The 25,987-nt window shown below is 36.2% G+C and overlaps 1 protein-coding gene across 50 annotated transcripts in view; it reads left to right on the top strand.

The window, feature by feature from the left end:
* Positions 1-25,987, top strand: part of EHBP1 (EH domain binding protein 1) — a 375,583-nt gene that overhangs the window by 85,156 nt on the left and 264,440 nt on the right. For all 50 annotated transcript variants that reach the window (XM_054547478.1, XM_054547468.1, XM_054547488.1 and 47 more), the window contains 2 exons: positions 6,339-6,434; positions 14,682-14,735. In XM_054547478.1, coding sequence (XP_054403453.1) covers positions 6,339-6,434; positions 14,682-14,735 — 150 coding nt within the window. The remainder of the gene's footprint in view (positions 1-6,338; positions 6,435-14,681; positions 14,736-25,987) is intronic.

The following is a 25,987-nucleotide window of genomic DNA, read 5'->3' as shown; positions in this document are numbered from 1 at the left end:
CTTCTGTAGTCCCAGCTACTCGGGAGGCTGAGGCAGGAGAACAGTGTGAACCCAGGAGGCGGAGCTTGCAGTGAGCCCAGATAGCGCCACTGCGCTCCGGCCTGGGTGAAAGAGCGAGACTCTGTCTCAAAAAAAAAAAAAAAAAAATTTACTTCTCAGTTTATTGCTCACTCTTTTTTGAGTACATGTCTGAATTTGGAGCTAAATATACAAGGAGCTCATTATAGAATCTTTGTTTTGTTTTTGAGACAGTCTTATTCTGTCGCCCAGGCTGGAGTGCAGTGGTATGATCTCGGTTCTCTGCAACCTCCACCTTTCAGGTTCAAGCAATTCTCATGCCTCAGCCTCCTGAATAGCTAGGATTATAGTCATGCACCACCACACCTGGCTAAGTTTTGTATTTTTAGTAGAGATAGCGTTTCACCATGCTGGTCAGGCTGGTCTCAAACTCCCGACCTCAGATGAGCCGCCCTCCTCAGCCTCCCAAAGTGTGGGATTACAGGCATGATCCACCACATCTGATCCTAGAATAATTTTTGATTGAGAGAATAATTACCCTGAGTAGTTAACACAATATGCAGCGTCCCTTCCTCTTCTCTCTAAGTCATGGCTTTTATAACAAAGATTTTTGTCAGGCTGCAATGGATTTGTATATGCTTAAATAAATTATGTTTCAGTACAATATGTGACAGTATTGGAATCAGGGCAATTAGGATAGACCAGAAAAATTATGGCAGCGTAGTTATGTTGCCCTAAATCCTGTTATCTTACTAGAAATTTAGGCTCACAGAGAGGTTGGAGAATTCCAAAAAGAAACCATAACTTTAAAATCCTCACCAATTTTTTTTCATGGCATTACCACCTTTACTTCCTTGCTCTGTGATTGTGCTACAGCCTTTACAATGTGCTACCATTTCAAGAAGGAGAGTACAGCTAGCTGCAGAGCTTTGCCTAATGACAGTCATATTGACAACTCTAAGATGACTTTATACATGACATCTTATGTGGATATATGCAGTTTTAAAAATTGAAAATTGTCAGTTTAAAAACTATATGGCATTTGTAAATTTTCACTGAAATATTTCAATTTTACAGGAATCAGAAATAATGAATGCTAACTCTGTACTTAGTTCTGTACTAGGTACACGTTTTTTAGGTAAGAATATGACATGAAATAATTAGCGAATGAGAGTCACCCAAAATTGAGAAGTGTTGCCTTTTTCCAAGTTGGTTTTTGGCAGATGTCAAAGGATCTTTGATGTGACTTGAAATGTGAGGAAAATTGTAGAAGGGGACCAGGATAATGTATCCTAATTTTTTCTGCCATTAGCTGTACTAGGATATTGGCAAATGATTAAATAATCTGCCTTTCCTAACTATACTAAGGAGCCAAATGGCTGTAAATGTGTTCCTGTGCCTACTTATTTTATAGGGAAATCCTTTCTATTACTCAGAATGAAAACTGCTCAGGATTCTCGTAGTGCTGATGTTTGCCAATGTGGTGTGCTTTTTCTTTTGTTTTTTTGAGATGGAGTCTCGCTCTGTCATCTAGGCTGGAGTGCAGTGGCGTGATCTTGGCTCACTGCAGCCTCCACCTCCCTGGTTCAAGCGATTCTCCTGCCTCAGCCTCCCAAGTAGCTGGGATTACAGACACCCACCACTATGCCCGGCTAATTTTTGTATTTTCAGTAGAGACAGGGTTTCACCATGTTGGCCAGACTGGTCTCAAACTCCTGACCTCAAGTGATCACCTGCCTCAGCCTCGCAAAGTGCTGGAATTATAGGAATGAGCCACTGTGCCCAGCCAGTTGTGTGCTTTTTCCTATATCAACCTCTTAAAAACCTAAATTAGTGTCTCTGTGGGTTAGTACAATTAGATGTTTATTACCATAACTCTTTCTAGTTACCTGTATTAAACTTGTCATTCTTTTTCTACGTTCAGATTATCACTGTTTGAGGTAAAAGTTGTAGTAAATTCTTAGAAAACAGTAACACTATTTTTTTGTGGTCAGATTTTCCACTTTGAATGTCCTTGGTTTCTTCTCTGGTGAAACTTACTGATCCTCTGCTTTCTACTAGTACAGTTGTCCCTAGGTATATATGGGGGATTGGTTCCAGGACCCCTGTGTATACTGAAATCTGCACATAAAGTCCTGAAGATGGCCCTGTGGAACTTGCATATGTGAAAAGTCAGCCTTCCACATATGCAGGTTTTGCATCTTGTGCACACTGATTTTGGTCTGCTTTTGGTTGAAAAAAATCTGCATGTAAGTGGAACTGTGCAGTTCATACCTGTGTTGTTCAAGGCCATCTGTAAATAATAATTAGCTAAACAATAGAAAGCTGGCCCTGACTGTACTCATTGTCAGCTATTTAGCTAGATTAATTGATACTATTATAGTGTCTTAGCCAGGTTGTACAGCCCCAGAAGGAATATCAAAAAGCCAGAACTCGGTTAGACCTTTTTGCTGGGAGAGAGTTCCTGAATAGAATGGTAGGAAAGTAGCAGTGTACTAGCAACTTAGGAACTAGCATACTTATGTCTCCTTTTATTAATCATAATAAAAAGGCTTTAGTTTGTTAAGCAGATTGTATTTTTATTTGTTCAGCAGTCTAATTACTATTCCCTGATCCAGGACTGAGGATTTAGAGGACCAAGCTTTAGGATACCTGAGGAAATTATCTGAAACTATCATCTCCTAACTGCCCAGTTGTTAGATGGTCTCCGTATTCCCTGCTTTTCCCACTTTTGATCACTGTGTCATACACAGAGATATTAAGTCCTAAGGGATGGAAGACTATTTTCTTGACTACCATGCAAATCAGAGATAGAGCAGGGCATGATATGGGTTTGGTGAGTCATGGAGTCTGGGCTCTCCTCCTGGTTGCTAGTATGAGTTCATGCAAACCATTTACTCTTTGCTTGCTTCAGTTTCTTTATCCAGATCTGAATTAGATCTAAGGATATCTTCAGGTCTAAAAATCTCTGATGGGTATTTTTCATTGAGAATTTAGTAAGTAGCCTTGTCTTTTCTGCTGGGGATGATTAGAAAGATTCAGTGATTACACTCTTTTTCTGACATTTTGATTGCATGGCACAACTATGAATATTTAATTATGGGAAGCTTGAAGAGACCAGAAAAACAGCTTGATTAACCATAAGAGTTAAGGTTGTTATAAGTTTTCAGAATTAAGTATGTAGAGTGGAGTTTTGATTGATTATCTAGGGTGCACAGAAATTTACTTTTCAAAATGGAGATTGTTTACTTTGTGGAGTTTTTGTTTTAAAGCTGTCAACAGACATGGAAATGGTCAGGGGACTAGAGAAATCTCAGGAGAGATGTTTTTTAATCAAGAAACTCTGTTCTGTACCTTTCACTATGGTATGCTAAGTCTCGTGATGAGCCTCTGTTTCCATCTCTGTACCTGAAGTTTTGTGATAGGGTGGCAATAGAAAGAGAATAGAGGGACAATTATTGACAATTCGTAAGTTGGATTTGGCGTACACTGTTAAACCTGTATCTTCTGCTGGCATTTTAACTAGTAAGATGTGATAAGATTTGCGTGGTCCTAACTGTACCTAATCTTGATCCCTTCTCGGTTCCTTGGCACAGGTTCAAATCAAATTCTGCTACTTACTTTCTGTGTGATCTTGGGCAAGTTTGTCTCTCAGTTTTTCAATCTGTTTAATCTGCTGCCTGACTTGCATCTGCACTCATATACTGTAACTTCTTTTTCTATTATTATGGAAGAATGGTCTGTGCTGCCAGGAAGGATCAATCTGTCTTATTGTATACTGTTAAGGACATTAGCAATTCTCCCTTCTCTCTTCTGCATCATTAGATTTTCCCTCTCAACTGAATATTTCCCATCAGCATAAAATATTTTTCTGTTCTTAAAATTCTCTTCTGCCATGATTTTCTCCACTAGCGCCAACCTGTTTCTTTTCCTTTCAGCAAAACACCCCAGAGAAGTTGAGTATATTGGCTCTCTTCAATTTCTTTCTTCCCATTCTTTCTTAAATTCATTCCAGTCAGGTCTTTGTTCTCATCACTTTACTGAAACTGCTCTTGTAAAGTTATTAATGCCTTCTCAAACTCATACTCCTGGGCTCAAGCTATCCTCCCACCTCAGCCTCCCAAGTAGCTGGGATTCCAGGCATCAGCCACTGTACCTGGCCTTATTAATGGCTTCTGCTTTGTTAAACCCAGTGACCGGTTTTCAGGCCTCATCCTATTTGACTTTGTCATCAACATTTGGCACAGGTGGTTGTTCTCTTCTCCTTGAAACACTCTTATCACTAGACTTTCAGGATGCCACACTTTTGCTTCAACTGATGGGCCTTTGCTGGCTTCTTCATTTTCTTGACTTGTTTAATGTTTTTCTCCGAGACTTAGTCTTTGGACCTTTATATTCTTTATCTGTACTCACTCCCTTGGTATTATCTGTATTCTTAAACTTTAAATATTACCTGTGTGCTGACAGTTCCCAAATTTGCAGCTCCAGACACGTAATCCAGCTGCTTATTTGAACATCCACCCTTGAATATCTAAGAGGCAACTCATATTTAATGTGTGTGAAACGGAGCTTCTGAACTTATTTCCCAAATCTGTCCTTTCTGTAGTTTTGCCTCCTATCTGTTAATAGCAATTCCTTTCTTCTAAAAGGTAGAAGCCTTAGAATCAGCCTTGGCTACTTTCTTTGTCTCTTATAATCAGGCAGCACATCCTGTGGACTCTACCTAGAAAATATAAAAAGATACCCAGAATCTGGCCGCTTTGTACCACTTTTCTACCACCCCAAGCTAAGTAACTATCACATCTCCCTTGGATTATTGCAGTAGCTTTTTAATTGATCTCCCTGTTTCTCTCTTATGTTTGGAACCTGTTCTCAAAACATTAGCCAATATGAGACTGTTGAAACATATTAGATTGTCATTCCTCTGCTTGAAACCCTCCAGTGGCTTCCCATTTCACTCAAAATACGAGTCAATATCTTTGCAATGACCTACCAGGGCCTTATATGATTGGACCCTCCTTTATTTCTCTGGCCTTGTGTCTTACTGCTATCCTCTTGACCACTCTGTTCCAGCCACATTGCCCTCTTTATTATATAAGAGCCTCAGCACCTTTCCAGTTGCTGGTTTTTCTCCCTAGGTACCTCTTTTCATGCATTTACATGTCTGATTCCTTTACCTTGTTTTTGGCCTTCTCTCAAGTGTCATCTTCTCAAAGAAGTCTTCTCTAAGCACCCTATTGAAAAATATTGCCTTTTCTTACCCCCAATTCTTCTTCCCTACTTTTTTTTCACTATAGCACTTACCTCTACCTAACATATATATTTTGCTTAATTGTTCTGTTTGTGTTCTCTTCCTACTGTATTGTAAACTCCCCCAAGGCAGATTGTTTTTCACTCCTCCAGGGCCTAGAACAGTGCTTGGCAGATAGTATCAATTGAGCAAATGAGTGAATGAATGAATGAATAGTAGAAGAACATCATATGGTTCTTATGTAGATTAAATGAGTTTAACATAAGTAAATTCTTAAGACATGGACCGGCACATAGAAAGTACTCTATAAGTGTTAGCTTTTATTATAATTTTCATAGCATGTCCATGGACAGTCCTGTAGCCAATAGAGGTGAAGACTTAGTTGAGTTGAGATGTCTTGGCATGCCATCTTCCATTAGCTCAGCTTTGACTAGAAGTGCCACAAAGGAAGAACTATGGTGGTTACCCCCAAATTTTGGAGTGTGGAGTTTCCTTAGGGAACCTTGATAATCAAGATTTACAAGGAAAAAAATACCTATAATTATCAGTACTAGGAATATTACCTGGAGAAACTGATGCTGTTCTTTATCTACCCCAAATAAACATTACAGTTTAGTGGGAAATGAACTTAAATGCAAAGTTATTCGGTTAGTTTTTTCTTTTAAAGTATGAATTTGTCTTAAAGTTCCTAGTCCACAAAAATAATTTTTAAAATATCTCTTCTAATAAAACACTTTAAACAGATAGTAGCTTTTGAAAACGTGAGACATCATGTTTTCATGATTTTTGCATGTTCTTCTGTGTGTATGAGGGGATGAAGATTTGTTTACAGATAGTAATCTGTAGCTGTCGTATGATATAACTATCTTGGCCCAAGCTTAGTGCTTGAAAAGTTTTATTTGATTAATCATTTTTGTTTCAGGGATACTACATAGGGTCAATATACCATTGTAAATTACTAACATTGCATTTCCTATACTTCATATTGAAGGTATCATTTTATTCTGGTAAATTACTAACATTGCATTTCCTGTACTTCATATTGAAGGTATCATTTTTATTCTGGTAGGCACATAGCTGGCAACCTGGAATAAAAAATCCCTATCGTGGTGTTGTTGTGTGGCCTGTTCCTGAAAACATTGAAATCACTGTAACACTTTTTAAGGTAAGTTCCATTTTTATAGGCTATAGAATTTATTATATAACCAGGATACCAAATGACAGAATATTTCAGTGTTCATTGTTCTATACTTTTATGTCCAGTCTGGTACCTACTGTGCATTATTTTTAGGGACATAGCAATTTATAACAATGCAAAGGAATCACAGTATTTCATGGTTTATAAAGTCGGGGATCTTTTTGAACTTGTTACAATTCAGATCAGCTGACATAGTTCTTTCACCACTTCCTACACTCTACCCACAGAAAACTATAAAATGCCTTCCCTGTGGAAAGCTGAGGAGTGTGGAATTCTGAGTCTTGACCTTCATTTTGTTAGCCTTGTTTGATAAAAGGATGCTTTAAAATTAGTATATGATAAATATCTTATTAATGTTAATATAACAAGATATGTTTTAAATTCATATTTGATAAATTTATTTATTTATTCAGAAAGTACTGCAGAGTTCAATAGAACAAAACAATATGAATATTAATGTACTAGCCCATAAATGGAATACTAATTTTAAATGTTCTGTATTATATGTGTATTTTATTAATGATTCTTAGCACATTGTGTGTATTTTGTAGTTTTGATATTACTGTTACTGATATTATAGCATTACTTGATTGTCCTTGTCAGATGTATACCATTCTTGATTTATTCAGGGAGAAATAGGAATGAGGCAGTAACTGCTATTCTTTTTTTTAGGATAGTCAGAACCACTCTGTTGCCCTTTTAACCAGCTGTCCAAAAAGCCAGTTATTAAGCCTCTCCTATCCATTTTTGTCCTACTGGAATGATACACTAGTCTTGGTAATTAAGAGCAATATCTCTGGTGTCAGAAGAATCTTTATATGGATTATTAGTTCATTTAACTTTCACAGCAACTCTAAGGTTTTATAATGAGTCTCACTTTACTGATAAGGAAACTGAGATTAGAGAGCAATGTAACTTGTCCAAATAGACTGTGATTTAGCCCTGTTCATTCCTCTACACTGTACTGCCTACTCTGTAATAAAAAGAGTTGTGAATATTGATCACCGCAGTAGGATCTCTGACATACTTGAGGAAGACTTTTAAGTAATTTCTTGTTTTGTTTTAGTCTGTATTGGCAAAGCAAATGGATGGACATAGTTATACAACATTTTAATAAAATGGTGATAGAGAATGAGGGGCTAGAATAGAGCTGAAAAATAGCCTTCGCCTTGTGTTTTGGGAAAGGTTGTGCATTGACAGTGATTCTGAGTTGAAAGTGGCTGTTGAAATGTGTTGCTCGGAGGATTAGGAGATAAGTGAGGTTTTCAAGTACTGATGAGAATGTTCAGCATAACCTTATCACTGAATTTTTAGATTTGGAGGGTTAGTATGTAGAAAAAAACCCAAACACTCCTCCCTCTCAGTCTGCTGTATTAAACGTTTCTACACAATTGTGCTGTTGAGGCAACCTTGTGACCATTTTCAATATTTAAATGAGTATTTTCAATGGATACTTTCATCTTCCTGACTCCTTCCATCCTCCCAGAATTCTTATAGATAAGCAGAAAAGTAAAACAGAACAAAATGGAACAACTTTTCATTTGTTCACGGTAATTTTTGGATCTTGGTTTTGAACAACACTTAAAATATTCAAGTAAAAAACTTCACATTTCCTCTTTTTAAAACTGGTATTAAATCTCATAATTCACTTAATCTTGAAATTTGCAAATAGGAAGGACTGCTCTGAACCCTTTTTGCACTTAGTGAGTAGCATACACAGAGGTATGCTCATAGAGGAGGTGCTTTTTAAGAAAGTTAACAGTATGTTTAATTTTTCTGTGATTTAACCAAAAATTAATTTCTTGATCCTGCTTTTGAGATTTGAGTTAAATTGAAAATAGCTGTTTCCAGTAAATTTTTTTTTTAAAAAGACTTTTAGGATTTTGAGAAGGACAATGGCTCTTCAAGCTATTTTTAATTTTTCTCTTTAGTGCAGTGCTAAGAAAGGAGACAGCAGAGGGAGAGTAGGATATAAAAAAAGGCTTAATTGAATTACGCTAGAAGCAATTCTCATTACAAATGTTTTTGTCTGGTCAGTAATATAGTTAATTATGTAGAGATACCATTTTTAAGTGCCTTGGAAATGAACATCATTGCTGCTTATTTTACATCTTTTTACTGACTTGGCCCTGTGAGATATTCCTCTTGGTCTCATTAAAATTATTCTTTGGCAAAAATTATTTTAGGGATAATACATTATCTGTGCTTTAAAACATATTTCATTGCTTTAAGAGTTAATGTATGTCATATGTATATGGTGCTGTTAAATATTTATTAATTTATAAGATATATATTCATTACTTCATTAATCCAATATTCTTGAGAGCCTTGCTATGTGCCAGGTACTTTTCTAGATCCTGGGGGCACAGTGCCTACACTGAATCAACAAAGTGGGTAAAAGTCAGACAGATCTGGAACAGCAGCTTAGCTTAAACACTAGTTGTGCACTGTGGGAAGCTGCATCCCTTAGGTTTCATTTTTCTGCTCTGTTAAATGGGAGTGAAGATAGTACCTACCTCATAGGTTGCTATGATGAGTAAAACACTTAGCACAAGAACTGGGACATGGTGAGTGCTCAGTAAATATTTTATATTATTATTTTGATACTAACTGTGCTGGAGCTGTGCTGCCTTCCTCAAAATACAAAATGAGAGGGGAGGGATAGGCAGGGAGAATGGTATGATGTCTCCCCTGCATTGCATCACACTGTATTACTTGCTTTCTAAAGTAGTACTCTCTGTGCATCATGGAAAAGCCCTTTCAACCTTTATTTACAATTAATTCTTTTTCTCCTTAAAACCAGTTTATTGGCAGAGCCAGCTGAGGAAATAAATATTAAGTATATTTTTTCCACTTCCCTTTTCTTTCTACCCTTTCCCTGTTCACCACCACCAAAGAAACTTATTTTGGCAGGCTTTTATCCTACCTATGTGAATTTACTCATAAAAATAGTTGCTTCAATACAGCTCAAACTCAGCCAGCTGCCATGCTATTATACTAGAAAATGAGTAAACAGACATAAGAAGTAACTAAGGAGTTTGGAATTTATCTCATAAGTTGTAGGAGTTGTTAAAGAAATCTGAGTTGGTACTGATATGGTCAGAACTGTGGTTTGGGAAAATTAATCTGTGTACAAGATTGAATGGAGATCAGAGAGACTGAGAGAATGCTGCAGTCACGTTCATCTTGAAATAGCCTAGGTACGATCTGAACTATGGCGATAGAAATAGAAGATCATTAGTAGACCAAAGTGGAATCAATCATAAATAAGATGTTTCTCTATGAGAAACATGGGACCTAAGAGACCCAGTAGGGAAATATCAGAGTTCATCTCCCATCCGTGTATGCTCAATCTTAGAGTGCAATGTTGAGCCAAAAGCATGCTTTATTGAGATATTCTCTCATTCTCTTGATACCTCCATTCCTACCTCACCTCTGATACCTGGAGTGAACTTGAGTAAGTTAAATGGGCATGTAATGTGACCCCACTACTTTTCTCTCTGTTTCTTATACTTTGTTGCCTTTTGCCTTTACTTACTCTAAAATCTGTGGAAATCTTATATAATCCCACCCAGCCCAGATGTTTTCTCTTTCATGAAGCTTTTCTTGTTCATTCTTGTAAGAAGTAGTGTGTCATTTTCTAATCTCTGGTAAAATCATTTATTTCATTCACCATACATTTATTTGGATTTAGAACTACTGTGTTTGTCTTTGAAGGCAAGGACAACTGTGTTTGAATCCATGTAACATCTCTACAATCCCTTATATACTAAGTCCCCAATAAATATTTCTCAAGTAAATGCTTGCAAAAGTGTGCTTCATTAAAAAAAAAAAAAAAAATGGTTACATTTGGTTGTAGGATCCATTACCCTTTCCCAGGTTTCTAAGGTATTTCTGGGGTTAATGAGGGAGAGGTAAGAGGAAGGGCATCAGTAGCCCTGCTGGTTTGCCATTTTGTCTAGATTATCAAGTCCCTTTTAGTGCTTTGAAATTCCAGCTGTTTATTTAACCTCTGCACTGAAGAAAACTTTGCCTCTGATGGTACTTTTAGTTTAAGATACATACAGGTATAAAAATGAAGGCAGGGCTTTATGTTAGCATTTAATATCTTAATAAGCTGCTTCTTAATAGTCCATTTACTGGTTTATCTGCCTCTGATCAGGTAGAGTTAGTGATGGAAGATAGTGATATGCATCAACAAAAATAAAATAGAGGAGATCTTAATATTAAATAATGATTATAATTTAGATAAATTATGGAAGTATTATAAAAGTAGGGTATGACCAGGCACAGTGGGTCATGTCTGTAATCCCAACACTTTGGGAGGCTGAGGTGGGTGATTGCTTGAGCCAAGGAGTTCAAGACAAGCCTGGGCAACATGGTGAAACCCCATCTCTACAAAAAATACAAAAAAACGGACCAGGTGCAGTGGCTCACTCCTGTAATCCCAGCACTGTGGAAGGTTGAGGCAAGGAGATCGTTTGAGCTCAGGAGTTCAAGACCAGCTTGGGCAACATGGCAAAACCCTGTCTCTTTTGAAAATACAAAAAATTAGCTGGGCACAGTGGTGTGTGCCTGTAGTCCCAGCTACTCAGGAGGTTGAGGTGGGAGGATCGCTTGAGCCCAGGAGTTCACTGAGGGTTGCAGTGAACCAAGATCATGCCCCTGCACTGCAGCCTGGACAGCAGAGCAAGACTCTGTCAAAAAAAAAAAAAAAAAAAAAGTCAAGACTAAGTAAATCACTCAAAACCATGCATTTAGATGGAAATTAAACATCATGCTCTGGAATTACTTTGGGGTAAATAATGAAATTAAGGCAGATATCAAGAAGTTATTTGAAACTAATGAGAACAATGATACAACAGACCAGAATCACTGGGACACAGCTAAGGCAGTGTTAAGAGGGAAATTCAAAGCGCTAAATACCCATAGCAAGAGTTAGAAAAATCTCAAATTAACATCCTAACATCACAACTGAAAGAATTAGAGAAGCAAGGACAAATCAACTCTAAAGCTGGCAGAAGACAAGCAGTAACCAAAATCAGAGCTGAACTGAAGGAAATAGAAAATGAAAACCCATTCAAAAGATCAACAAATTCAGAAGTTGGTTTTTTGAAAAAATTAAGATTGATAGGCTGCTAGCTAGACTAATAAGAAAAGAGAGAAGAGCCAAATAAACACAATTAGAAATGATGAAGAGGCTGTTACCACTGACCTCAGAGAAATGAAAATAACCATCAGAAACTACTATGAACACCTCTTTGCACACAAACTAGAAAACCTAGAAGAGATGGATACATTCCTGGACACATATACCCTCCCAAGAGTGAACCAGGAAGAAATTGATTCCCTGAAAGGGACCAATAACGAGCTTCAAAATTGAATCAGTAATAAATAGCCTACCAACCAAAAAAAGCCCAGGACCAGATGAGTTCACAGCTGAATTCTACCAGATATACAAAGAATAGCTGGTACTATTCCTACCAAAACTATTCTAAAAATTGAGGAGGAGAAACTCCTTCCCAACTCATTCTATGAGGTCAACATCATCCTAATAACAAAACCTGGCAGAGACACAACAAAAGAAAACTTCAGGCCAATATCCTTGATGAACGTCGATGCAAGAATCTTCAGTAAAATACTGGCAAACTGATACTAGCAGCACATCAAAAAGCTAATCTACCACGATCAAGTCGGCTTAGTCCTCAGGATGCAAAGTTGATTCAACATATGCAGGTCAATAAATGTGATTCATTACATAAATAGAATTAAAGATAAAAACCACATGATTATCTCAATAGATGCAGAAAAGGCTTTTGATAAAATTCAACATCCCTTTGTGTTAAATACTCTCAAAACTAGGTATTGAAGGAACATATATCAAAATAATAGCTATCGATGACAAACCCACAGCCAACATCATATCGAATGGGCAAAAGCTGGAAGCATTCCCTTTGAAAACCAGCACAAGACAAGGATGCCCTTTCTCACCACTCCTATTTAACTTAGTATTGGAAGTTGTGGCCAGAGCAATCAGGCAAGAGAAAGAAATAAAGCGATCCAAATAGGAAGAGAGGAAGTCAGTTTATCCCTGTTTGTAGACGACATGATCCTAATCTAAAAAACCCCACAGTCTCAGCCCAAAAGCTCCTGCAGCTGATAAATAACTTCAGCAAAGTTTCAGGATACAAAATCAATGTGTAAAAATCACTAACATTCCTATATACCAACAAAAGCCAAGCCGAGAGCCAAATGAGGAACACGATCCCATTTACAGTTGCCCCCAAAATAACAAAATACCTAGGAATACAGCTAACCAGGGAGGTGAAAGATCTGTATAATGAAAACTACAAAACACTGCTCAAAGAAATCAGAGATGACACAAACAAGTGGAGAAACATTCCAGTGCTTATGGATAGGAAAAACAAATATCATTAAAATGCCATACTGCCCAAAGCAATTTACAGATTCAGTGCTATTCCTATCAAACTACCAATGACATTCTTCACAGAACTTGAAAAAACTTTTTAAAAATTCATATGAAACCAAAAAGTCCGAATAGCCAAGGCAATCCTAAGCCAAAAGAACAAAGCTGGAAGCATCATGCTACCTGACTCCAAACTATACTGCAGGGCTATAATAACCAAAACAACATGGTACTGGTAAAAAAAAAAAAAAAAAAAAAAAACAGGCATGTAGACTAATGGAACAGAATAGAGAACCCAGAAACAAGGCCACACACCTGCAACTATCTGATCTTTGACAAAGCTGACAAAAAAAAGCAATAAGGAAAAGACTCCCTATTCAATAAATGGTGCTGGAATAACTGACTAGCCATATGCAGAAGACTGAAGCTGGACCCCTTTCTTACACCATACACAAAAATCAACTCAAGATGAATTGAAGACTTAAAAATAAAACTCAAAACTATAGAAACCCTGAAGGACAACATAGGCAATACCTGCCTGAACATAGGAACTGGCAAAGATTTCATGACAAAGCCACCAAAAGCAATTACAACAAAAGCGAAAGTTGACAAATGAGATCTAATTAAACAAGAGTTTCTGCACAGCAAAAGAAACTATCAACAGAGTAAACAGACAGCCTACAGAATGGGAGAAGATATTTGCAAACTGTGCATCTGACAAAGTCTAATATCCAGCACCTCTAAGGAACTTAAATTTACAAGAAAAAAACAAAACAACCCCATTAAAAAGTGGGCAAAGGACACGAACAGGCACATTTCAAAAAACATACATGTAGCCAACAAGCATATGAAAAAAAGTTCAACATCAGTGATCATTAGAGGAATGCAAATCAAAATCACAAGATAGCATGTCACACCAGTCAGAGTGGCTATTACTAAAAAGTCAAAAAATAACATGCTGGCAAGGTTGTGGAGAAAAGGGAACACTTATACACTGGTGGTAGGAATGTAAATTAGTTCAACCTTTGTGAAAAGCAGTATGGCAATTCCTCAAAGAGCTAATGGCAAGACCATTCAACCCAGCAATCCCATTACTGGGTATATACCCAGAGGACTATAAATCATTCTGCCATAAAGAAACATGCATGTGTAAATTCATTGCAGCACTAATCACAGTAGCAAAGACATGGAATCAACCTAAATGCCCATCAGTGACAGACTAAATAAAATGTTGTATATGTTTACAATGGAATACTATGTGGCCATAAAAAGGAATGAGATCATGCTTTTTGCTGGAACATGGATGGAGCTGGAGGTTATTATCCTTCACAAACTATTGAAGGGACAGGAAACTAAATACTGCATGTTCTCATTTATAAGTGGGAGCTAAGTGATGAAAACTCATGAACACGAAGAAGGGAACAACAGACACTGCGGCCTATTGGAAGTTGAAGGGTGAAGGGTGAAGGGTGGGAGGAGGGAGAGGAGCAGGAAAAATAACTATTGGGTACTAGGATTCGTACCTGGGTGAGAAAATAATCTGTACAACAAACTCCTGTGCCATGAGTTTACCTATGTAACATACCTGCACATATACCCCAACCCTAAAATATAAGTTACAAAAATTATAATAAAAATAATGCAAAAGAAAAGAGTAGGCTATTCTGCCTCTCCATTTTTAAAAGTTAGTGAAAGCTAAAAACAAGGCTATATGTATTTTCTTAATTGGATTCATTGGACTGAAGACATGTATTTCAATTCCATTTCATATTTTGCTTTTGTTACAGGATCCTCATGCGGAAGAATTTGAAGACAAAGAGTGGACATTTGTCATAGAAAATGTAAGCTAATGGCAAATTCCTTCACCTTTCACATTTTGAACTTTATATATGCATTATTAAGGTACATTGGCATTTTGGTGGTAGGAAAAATGTTGCCTTAAGAAAATTAAATAGTGATTTGTAGCTTTTAGAATGTTTTTAATGAAATGATAGCCAGTAACAAAATTATTTGTAAGAAATGCTTTTATTAACACTGTAAGTCTTCAATACCAAATTATATGTATGTTTGTATGTGTGTGTGTATGTGTATTTTATATATATATATAAATATATGTATATATAAAAAAATATATATATATATATATATATTCTGTTTGGGGTTTAAGGGCAAGCCCATATCTTATTCATCTTTTTATATGTCAGCATCTAGCATAGTCCTTATCACATAGCAGATACTCATCTCCACATGTGTTGGATGAAACCATGAATGACCTTTGAAATCTTTAAAAATAAAGTGTGTGGGTTGGGTGTGGTGGCTCATTCCTGTAATCCCAGTACTTTGAGAGGCTGAGGTAGGCAGATCACCTGAGATCAGGAGTTTGCGACCGGCCTGGCCAAAGTGGTGAAACCCTGTCTCTACTAAAAATACAGAAAATAGCTGAGCGTCATGGCGGGCACCTGTAGTCCCAGCTACTTGGGAGGCTGAGGCAGGAGAATCGCTGGAACCCGGGAGGCAGAGGTTGCAGTGAGCCGAGATTGTGCCATTGCACTCCAGCCTGGGTGACGAGTGAAAATCCATCAAGAAAGAAAGAGAGAGAGAGAGAAAGAAAGAAGGAAAGAAAGAGAAAGAGAGAAAGGGAGGAAGGGAGTGAGGGAGGAAGAAAGAGAGAAGGAGAGAAAGAGAGAAGGAAGGAAGGAAGGAAGGGTGGGGCTTTAACTGTTTATTTGGGTTGAGAGATCCTAGATTGGTACCTTAATAATCATCTTAAGTTAATTTACATATTGTGGAATCCCAAGTGACTAGAAGGCATATAGTAGGTATTCAATAAATGTTTATTTACTGGGAATTAAAGAAGACAGTCCATCCAAATATAGTGATTAATAATGTAGGCTTGGAATTCTTGAAAAATTTGTCAAATAAGGGAGTGGACATAGGATGAAATGGGAAATATGTTAACATTCCTTCTCTCCAAACATTTATTAATATATTAGATTCACAGAAATCTATTGAAAATAATATAGATGACAGGAGTCAGGTAAACCTGATTTCAAATCCTATCTCTTCTACTTACAAGCTCTGTGATCATTGGGAAATTTCTTAAATTCTCAGTCATACAGTTATAGGGTTGCTTGAAGATTAAATAATTTTCAGTGAATATTAGCTTTTACCATTGCCATCATCATCATGACTATTCATCATGATAATTGTTAAAGTTCTAAAATGTATTTATAACAGGCTTATCAATGCTTTGTGTAATATTCTTCCTTTCTATGCCTGACTTTGTTACGTATCTCAGTGACAAAAGGAATTTTTTGTTTATTCCCTAGCAGTAACTGGGCCATGTTTAGGACTAAAGAGCTGAGAAGTTTGGTAGTGAGATCAGGTCCGTTATAGATTTACTTTCATATTATAAAGTTATGAGATTTCAGAAGGATTGTGAAATTGCTGTATTCTTAATGCATGGGAAAGAGCACAGATGCACATGTTATAACCAAAGCATTTGAAATACATTAACTCAAGAGAATACACTAATTTATATACTCTAAATTAGGGCAACTATCATAAATTATGAACTATATCAAAAGGATGAGTTTATGTAATTAAACTGAAAACAAGACAAAACAAAGGAAGTGCTATATTCTCACCTGGAAGATAGATGAGAATGGGGTACATCTCCCTCTTTAGTTTTCAGGAGGACATTAATTTCTTTCTGCCAAGATCAACTCCTGTATAGTGATATTTGAGAATAATTTTTTTTCTCTATCAAGGTGTATTAACCCTTTTTACCTGCTTTGGAAAATCTAGGCCAGTTTTCTGAGATATGTACAGGACCCCTGCTTGCATAAGTAGATTTAACAAGGGAAAAGTTTTATTTCATTTATCTCTGTATCTGCCACAATTTTTTTTTAAACCATACTACCTTTGGGTGGTAGCTTCTCAATAAATATTTGTTGAAGGAGTGAGTGAATGAATGGTATAGTTAAACTCCATGAACTGTTATAAATCCTGTAAGGGTTATTCTTTTTAAGAGAAGAATACCTGTAATCCCAGCACTTTGGGAGGCCAAGGCAGGCAGATTGCCTGAGGTCAGGAGTTTGAGCCCAGTCTGGCCAACATGGTGAAACCCCATCTTTACTAAAAATACAAAACAATTAGTTGGGCTTGGTGGCATGCACCTGTAATCCCAGCTACTCGGGAGGGTGAGGGAGGGGAATTGCTTGAACCAGGGAGATGGAGGTTGCAGTGAGCCGAGATCACGCCACTGCACTCCAACCTAGGTGATACAGCAAGACTCCATCTCAAAAAAAAAAAAAAAAAAAAAAGAGAGAAGAATAACGTGAGTAACATCCATCAACTATACTGAAGAAAATTTGAAAAGTAGACCCTAGAGGCAGTAAAACAGCATGTGAAGGATCCATATGCTGTTACAGTAGGAGCTCTTCTGGTCAACCTTATTGAACTTGCATAAGCCAATCTCATGAGATTTGTCTGTATTACCATCTATGGGATTAAATAAATATTCTTAGGCTGGGCATAGTCTCTCACACCTGTAATCCCAGCACTTTGGGAGGCCAAGGCGGGTGGATCACTTGAGGTCAGGAGTTGGAGACCATCCTGGCCAACATGGTGAAACAGCGTCTCTACTAAAAATGCAAAAATTAGCCAAGTATGGTGGTGCATGACTGTAATCCCAGCTACTCAGGAGGCTGAGGCTGCAAAATCACTTAAACCTGGGAGGCAGAGGTTGCAGTGAGCCAAGATCGTGCCACTGCACTCCAGGCTGAGCGACAGAGCAAGACTGTGTCTCAAAAAAAAAAAAAAAAAAGAAAAAGAAAAAGAAAAGAGAAAAGAAAGGAAGAAAGAAAGAAATGTTCTTAGACATTTTCTTTAAACCAAAATTTGATAAAAGTAGACATTGCATTTTTCAAGTATTAGCAGTTTGCTTTACTTGACATAATCTAATGAGAGATTTTTAACCTTTTAAATAGATGATTCAGTATTCATTCATTCAGCGCTTAAGTATTCACTGAGCATGTATTATGTGCTAGATACTGTTCTAGGCATTGGAAATAGTGGTGTATAAAACAGATGATTCAAGACCAGCCTGGGCAACACAAAGGAGACTCAGTCTACAAAAAAATAAAAAAAATTAACTGGACATGGTGGCATATGCTTGTGGTCCTGACTATTCAGGAGGCTGAGGTGGGAGGATTACTTGAGCCCAGGAGGTCAAGGCTGCAGTGAGCTGTGATCGTGACACTGCACTCCAGCCTGCATGACTAAGTGAAACCCTGTCTCAAACAAAACAAAACAAAAAAAACCAGATAACAAGTTAACAAATCTCTTCGCTGTGTAGTTTACTCTCATATGTGTGTGTGTGAGAGAGAGGATAAAAATTAGTGTATGAAAGATTTAGTATGTTAGATAAAATAAATAAATAATGTATGCTAAATATATAGTAGGTTACATAAATGCTATGGAGAAAAAAGGAAGAGGGATAAGGATCCCCCGTCTTTATGATTACATAGTTATAATGAGCCGCCTTATTATTTCTAAGGTCTCCAAAAGAGAATTGGGGTATGCTTGTCAAATTTATTTAAAATATATTTTAATAAGAGAGCTGATGAAATTAATATTGTAAGGTATGAGAAAGTTTTAAAATAACCTTGGCAGTCTATATATAAACCTCTCCTAGGTTATAGCTCCCCTCAGTGGTGAAAGATGAAATTGACTTTTGCGGATCATCATGTAGCAATAACATGTTACAATGTTATACTTTCCCTTACATTTTAATATGCTTTCACATTTCATACAAAAGAATTAGTGAATTTCAAAGAGCTAAAGTTCTTCTCTTTGTCTTGTAAAATCTCGGTTTTGTTAGAAATTCTGTTGGTATATTGTCCTGACACTGAAAAGGTATGCTCTTTGAATGGAATTGTAATACCTTTCTTTTCTTTGCACATTGTGTTACAACCCCACAGTTAATAAAGAAATGTTGAGACTTTAACTGTAATGTCCAGTAGTAGCATTAGTAACAAAGAGTGAAGTTATATTTAATATAAAATATCCCAGTAAAACAGAAGTCTCCAAATATATATCACTGTAACAAATTTATTGGACCCTTACTATGTACCAGGTACTGTGTATAATAGAATACTTTATACACATTATCTCATTTGCTCATTATAATAACTCTGGTGTGAGTCAGATATAACCCTATTTTACAGGTAAAGAAAGTGAGGTTTAGAGAGGTTAAGTAACTTGCCCATAGTTATGTAGCTAATAGGTTGGGATTTTATCCAGTATTGTCTTTCTCCAGGGCCTTTGCCCTTAACCCCTACTGCAATAACTGGCTACCTTAATAAGAAAGACGAAAAGAGATCATTTGAAATTTTAGAATCATAGGGAAGCTTTTAATCAGTCTTCTGTAGTGGTAAGTCTGTGAAGAATATATGTATCAGATTAGTGAATGTAGTCTTTAATTATTGTTTATATACGGTTTAGAAGTTATTTGGGTTAATTATTTCACTACTATTAGACATTATAAAATGGAATTCTAGAATTTATCAGCCACTAAAATTCTTAATATTTTTTCTCAAGGCAGCCTTACTGCTTCTTTGTGCAAATTGAGAAATGCTATTTTCATTTTATTGGTTCTCTTGTTTCTGATTTCTCCGTTTTGTCTGAGCTTTCTTCTTTGGACCAGAAACTTTAGAGATGAAATTTTAGAGGTGGTTGTGCCACTTACTGGCTATGCAACCTTAGATAAGTCATTTAATATTTCACAGCTTCCATGTAGTCTTGTATAAAATGATGATATTAATATCTACTCCACAGGTTATTGAAGATTGGAAATAATGTATGTAAAGCATCTAGCTTGGTAAGGAGTAGCTATTTTTATAATATTCCTTTCTAGAGGACACAGAAAAATATAAAGGAAAGAAAACTAGATTTCTAAATTTTATTGTTGCAGGATTTTAGTTTTTCCACTCCTTTATACCACTTATACCTCTCAATGATTTCTGTTCTTTACTGTTATCTCAAAGCAATGACAAGGCAACTTGTAACATCTCACTTGGACTAAACTTAAAATATTTTTCTTTTTATCTTTTGATTTAGGATATCTTCCCCTTATAAATTTAATCTAGGATTAAGAACAAGTATTTCTTTTGGATTATTTACAATCCATTTACTTATTAGTGTAGATAATCAAGAATGGATACTATAAAACACTATGTTTCATTTTTATCTACTATAATAGAATAACATCTGTTCATCCAGACAGTTGACATTGTAGGGTTTTTTAAAAATATGAAGCCACAACAGTTATATTTAGAAAACAAAATTTTTTTTCTCTTCCTGGTGTTTTAGATTACCCAATTAAATCCAGAACCATTACATTTGTAAATTATATCCATAGGTTTTAGTTTCTTGTTTTTACATTTGAGACAAGGTCTTGCTCTGTCACCCAGGCTAGAGTGCAGTGTTGTGATCGTGGCTCACTGCAGCCTTGAACTCCTGGGCTCAAGCGATCGTCCTGCCTCAGCCTCCCCAGTAGCTGAGACTACAGGTGCACACCATTACACCTGGCTAATTTTTTATTTTGTAGAGACGGGGTCTCCCTTTGTTGACCAGGCTGTTTCGAACTGCTGAGCTCAAGCAGTACTCCCACCTCGGCCTCCCAGAGTGTTGAGATTACAGGCATGAGCTACCACACCCAACTGGTGTTGGTTTTTAAAATCTAAAAAATTTTATTTTTCTGATTCCACTGTTTTATTTTAATACACTAAAAGCATATTGATGAAAGGCACCAATCAGATTGAATCCATTCATTAATTTATTCAACCATTCTGCAATATTTTAATATGGATTTTCGATACGCCCAGACATTTGGTGGCTATTGAAGATACAAAGTCAGTTAAGACATGCAGAATTTTGATTCTGAGATTCATGGTTTTTTCTCCCACATTTTTTTCTGTGAAACTGGGATCATCTTATATCTAGGATGTCCCACAGTTATAACTGGTAGTTTTTTGTTTGTTTGTTTGTTTTGCTTTCTTATTGCTATATAAAATAATGATATATCATCTTTAAACCAATGATAACTTACATTTGATGACATAAGATAACCTGTCCTCAAGAAGCTTATAAAGTAGTGAAGTGTCAGAGAGGTAAAGAAAGAACTGCAAGGAAAAAAATAAAAATGTTCATAGGGTACTACAGGACAGTAATGGAGGGCAGAGTCAGGGAATAATTCCTGGAGGAAGTGGCTACAGAGTTTAGTCTTGAAGAAAAAAGGAAGTTAGGCAAAAAAGGCATTCTAAGTAGAGGAAAGAAATAGCAAAAGTAACTGAAAGAGGAAAAACAAAACCAACAGAAAACATGAGCTCCCTCATTAAAGATTAATAGACATCTGCTTTTTGTTTTGTAACTGTTAACCCAATGAATGTAATAATAGGCATAAGATTAACTTGGTTCTTCGTCCTCCATGGAGATCAGTGGGGTATCAAAATGTATTTTCTTGGTGCTACCTATTCACTATCCAGTCTTTCCCACTGTTTCCGACTGTGACCCATGAGATAGGAAGTTCGGCTCCTCCAGGGGTCCACCAGTCCCTTTTTTATTGCTGTTTGTTTGATGTTACCTCCGGAAGACTTTTAAGTGAGTGGCTTTGGGCTAAATTAATTATGTTAATTCCAAGGCAGATGGCTGGGCCTGGTAGCACACGCCTGAATCTTAACACTTTGGGAGCTCGAGGTGGAAGTATTGCTTGAGCTCAGGAGTTCAAGACCACCATGGGCAGTGTAATATAGTGAGACCTTTTCTCTACAAAATGTCAAAAAATAGCTGGGCTATGGTGATGCGTGCTTATAGTCCCAACTACTCAGGAGGCTGAGGCAAGAGGATTGGTTGAGCCTGGGAGGTTGAGACTGTAATGAGCTCTCATTGTGCCACTGTAGTCCAGCCTGGGCGACAGAGTGAGACCCTGTCAAAAAAAAAAAAATCCAAGGCAGTAGTGTAAATGCTCCTCTGCTTTGTTTCTTTTGTTGAATTATGTTGAACAGGATTACTTGCCCAACCAAACTCACCTGACAAGATTATACCAAGAACAGAGATGATATAATAGCTCAAATAATACAATGTAAACAATATAAAATCGCAATGTTTCTGACCTTATTAAATTTAAGTTTGAATCCTTCTCCAAAATCAAGTCAATCTCTTGATCTCACAAAATAACAATTCTGATAAATTACTTCTACTTTTTCTTTCAGAGAAAAAAAGTATATAAATGCTGTGTCTCTCCTTTAGTTGTTTTTTTTTTCTGTGTCACCTCAATCAAGGCATCTCACTTCAATGTCTGGGGAAAGACCGGATATCTTTTTCAGAAGCTGTAGCTTGCACTTTCTCCTGTAGCTCCAAACTGGGATTGTCTTTTCAGCCCCAAGTCTTTCAAGAATACATTTCCAAAGGTCTAAAGAGTGTCTAGTGCATATGAGAATACCACATCACAAACATTAGCAGTATCCCTCTTCCACCATGGAGTCAATTTATAATCTAAGTATCAGTAGAGATGGCTCAGCCTTTTTAGGGTACGGCAGCATTTACCTTAGTATAGTCCTGTTTATAGCATTCCATTTAATGTTCCACCCCCTCTGGAAATGTGGCCCAGTTAACTTACTTGAACCTAATCAAATTTCCACTAGGCAGCATACTCCACTTTTTGTTCTTCTAATATTAAGAACAATAATTAAGAATTAAGAATGGTTTAGTCAGTAATGCCCATTTATCTGTATTTGTTAGTATTATATACTATTTATATATACAGTAAACTTTTATTTTTCCTGTAGTTCATTCAACTTTGTGTGTAGGGAAACCAGTCCTTTCCTCACCCTATTGACTGCAGTTTCATCAAGGAAGAAAGTGAATTCTCTCACTCTTGCTGAATGGCAAGAAAATTCATGTGCTTATGGCTACTTGTTGAGAGAGTATTGTTCTACACAGCGCTAACCAGAATACATTTGAATGATAAATCAAAGATCCCTGTATTGTTAGATCTCTTTTAGGCCATTCTTTTGGTATAAACTTCTCAACCATGTTCTTTTCTTACAGTCACAGAGTCTTAGACCCTTTTGGATTTCTAAATACTTTGGAAATTCGAAAGCAATGTATAGAGGACCTCTGCTCATCTTGTCTTTCATACAAATGTAGCAATTTGGATAAATCTAATCAAGATCCAGTGTTTTATTTTTAGTTTCAACTTAACTTTTTTGGTTATTTTTCAAATATGCACAAAAATAGAAGAAATAATGTACTAAACCTCTAAGTACACGTCTCCCGGTTCAATAATCTTCAGTATTTTTTTCAAACTTATTTAATCAATTCTTCTACTTTTCTGTTGTTTGCTTTACCAGATTTAAAGTACATTTCAGATATTATATCATTTCTTCTATAAATAATGAAGTCCACTTGAACATCATCAGCTTAAGAACATGGTTAAGAGTTACTGGCATGTCAGAAAAGGTGACCTACTGGCAAATAATTTTTTTTAAACTGCCTTTTAGATGATCTCTCTGACCTGTTAGGCTGCACATTCAATATTATTTTGATTCTTAAAAAGTGATATTATTCTTGTTTCTACAAAGAAAAAAAAATTGACTATATAAGAAGCAACAAAGCTTCTCTTATAACCCCCTCAGAATTAAACTCCTGAATTAAGAGTAGGAAGCTCATGGTTCAGACAGGCTTTTTCAGTCTTTTAATTATCCCATCAACTTTCTGTTGTATATGATTATGGGAATGGTGACTGGCTGTCTGTAAATTAGGCAGGGTATAATAGATATGACTAGGAGTTAAATGAAAAATTTTTAGCTAACTAAATCTTATTTTGGTTGCATTTCAGAGAAATTTCATATATATATATATGAATATATATATATTTCCTCCTTAGTTTCCCTTAATGTTAAGTATTTAATGTGCTGTTCTAATTCAGAAATCTTTCAGATTGTGCTTCTAGAGGAAAAATCCCATCTCCTTTATTTTCAAATGATCCTTTAACTTTAAATAAAATAATGGAGAAACTTTTGTTGCACTTAAAAAAAGAGGTATGCCTAAGAATGATCATGCATGCTTTGAGCCTATCAAGTGTACTATATTTATCTTTGTGTAATGTAAGAAACTCTATGTTAAAATAGTGAATAAAAATTACATGCCAGATAATTTATTTCACATAGCAGTTTAATTTGTGAAATGTCCTAGCTAACACATTTTAAGGGAAAGTTCCATTTTTTAGCAGCAGAGCACTGTTTTCATACTATTACAGTGTTCTTGTTTTCTGGTTCTGTTTTTCTGAGTTTTGTCCCTGTTCAGTATTTGGAGATTCATCTTTATTGACATTGATCATACATTACAGATCAAGTACTGCAATAGTATAAAAATTCACAGGATTACTTATTACTCATAATTGCTTATTTATCCAACCAGTATTTAATAAATAGATATCATGTGACAGATACTTGCTACATACTGAGAGTGTAATGGTGAAAAAGGTGTGGTCTCTGACTTCCAGTATCCTACAGTCTGGAGTGGGGAAACAGGCAACCACTATGAAGATTAAGTTTAGGATGTTTTATCTTCCCATATAAAGAGTACTTAATGCAGTCTTGGTAGGTTAGGGGAGACTTTCTATTGAAAGTGATATATAATTTGAGACCCTAAAAAATAAAGTTTTTACAATCCTTTTTCTGTAACTTCAAAATCCAAAATCTCTACCTAAGATGTTTATAATTTTTATTTTTTTTGGAAATTTGATTCAAATTCATTTGGTGGCAAAACCTGACCTTACCCGAGATGAAGCTATTCATGGTGTTTAGTCCACTTAGTGTAAATGTTTATTCATTTTGCTGCAAAAATAATATGTTTGATTATTTAGTCAGACTGCCTCAGACTGGGAGTGTGCTGTAGTACATATATGGTAAAGGCATTGTATTTCCTTCTTAAAATCCAAATGAGAGATTTCAGATAGGAGATTAAGTACTTTTGATAGTTGTCTGCATTGGATTTGTAGGGTGCTTCAGGTGGCTGGAGTAGCTTGAGCAGAGGTCTGGAGGCAAGAGAGGCTTCTTTGTGGAACAGCATGTCGTTCACTAGATTACTTTCTTTTATATTTCACTTTTAAAAGAGTGGTTGATTTTTCTAGGGTTATAATAACTTAACCATATGTTAAGTTACTTTTCTTTCTAAAATTACTTAGGCCAGTGTGATGTTAACTTTAAGATCTTGCTTCACCTGCCTCTTAAAATAAAAATAAACTATATCAACTGATCAGTTAATAACTTCATAAATCATAAATGATACTTGATATGTTTTGTTAAAGAATACAAAGCATTTTCAAATAAAATGGGACGTTTCATCTTTATGAAACATTTCTAAAGTGAACGTTATTATAATTTTACTCAGTGAGATTAAGTGACTCACCCAAGAACACACAGAAAGCAGCTTAGCCTGGCCTCAAACCCATGTCTTCAAACTCTGAAACCCATGCATTTTACCATTTACTCACTCACTCAATCATCAAACATTTATTGTCCTAGGCACTAGATTTAGAGCCTAGTGCTATATTAACTACTATGGAGGATACAAGAGAACACCTCCACTCAGATATTAATTTTGGTTTGAGGGATACGCATGTGAGACAAGAGTAAGCTGATATGTACTATGGTAAATGTATAATGATAGCTGAAAAGTACAATAGAGATTAGAGATAGACCAGTTAATATGGACTGAAATTATCAACAATGTTTTAAGTGTAGCTTTTCAGACATGGCTATGTGTATTCTTAGAGGTATGTGACAGTTTCTATCTTTTTGTATTGTAAGTTTTTTTCTCTGATAAAACTAGTAGTAGTTGTATTGGTTTGTTCTCACACTGCTAATAAAGACATACCTGAGACTGGGTAATTTATAATATAAAGAAAAGAGGTTTAATTGACCCACAGTTCCATATGGCTGGGGAGGCCTCAGGAAACTTACAGTCATGGTGGAAGGCACCTCTTCACAGGGTGGCAGGAGACAGAATGAGTGCCAAGCAAAGG

This window comes from Pongo abelii, chromosome 12 (assembly GCF_028885655.2).
Source record: "Pongo abelii isolate AG06213 chromosome 12, NHGRI_mPonAbe1-v2.0_pri, whole genome shotgun sequence".
NCBI classification, from domain to species: domain Eukaryota; kingdom Metazoa; phylum Chordata; class Mammalia; order Primates; family Hominidae; genus Pongo; species Pongo abelii.
The sequence above is the reverse complement of the archived record's forward strand: the minus strand, read 5'-3'. Positions and strand labels throughout refer to the sequence as shown.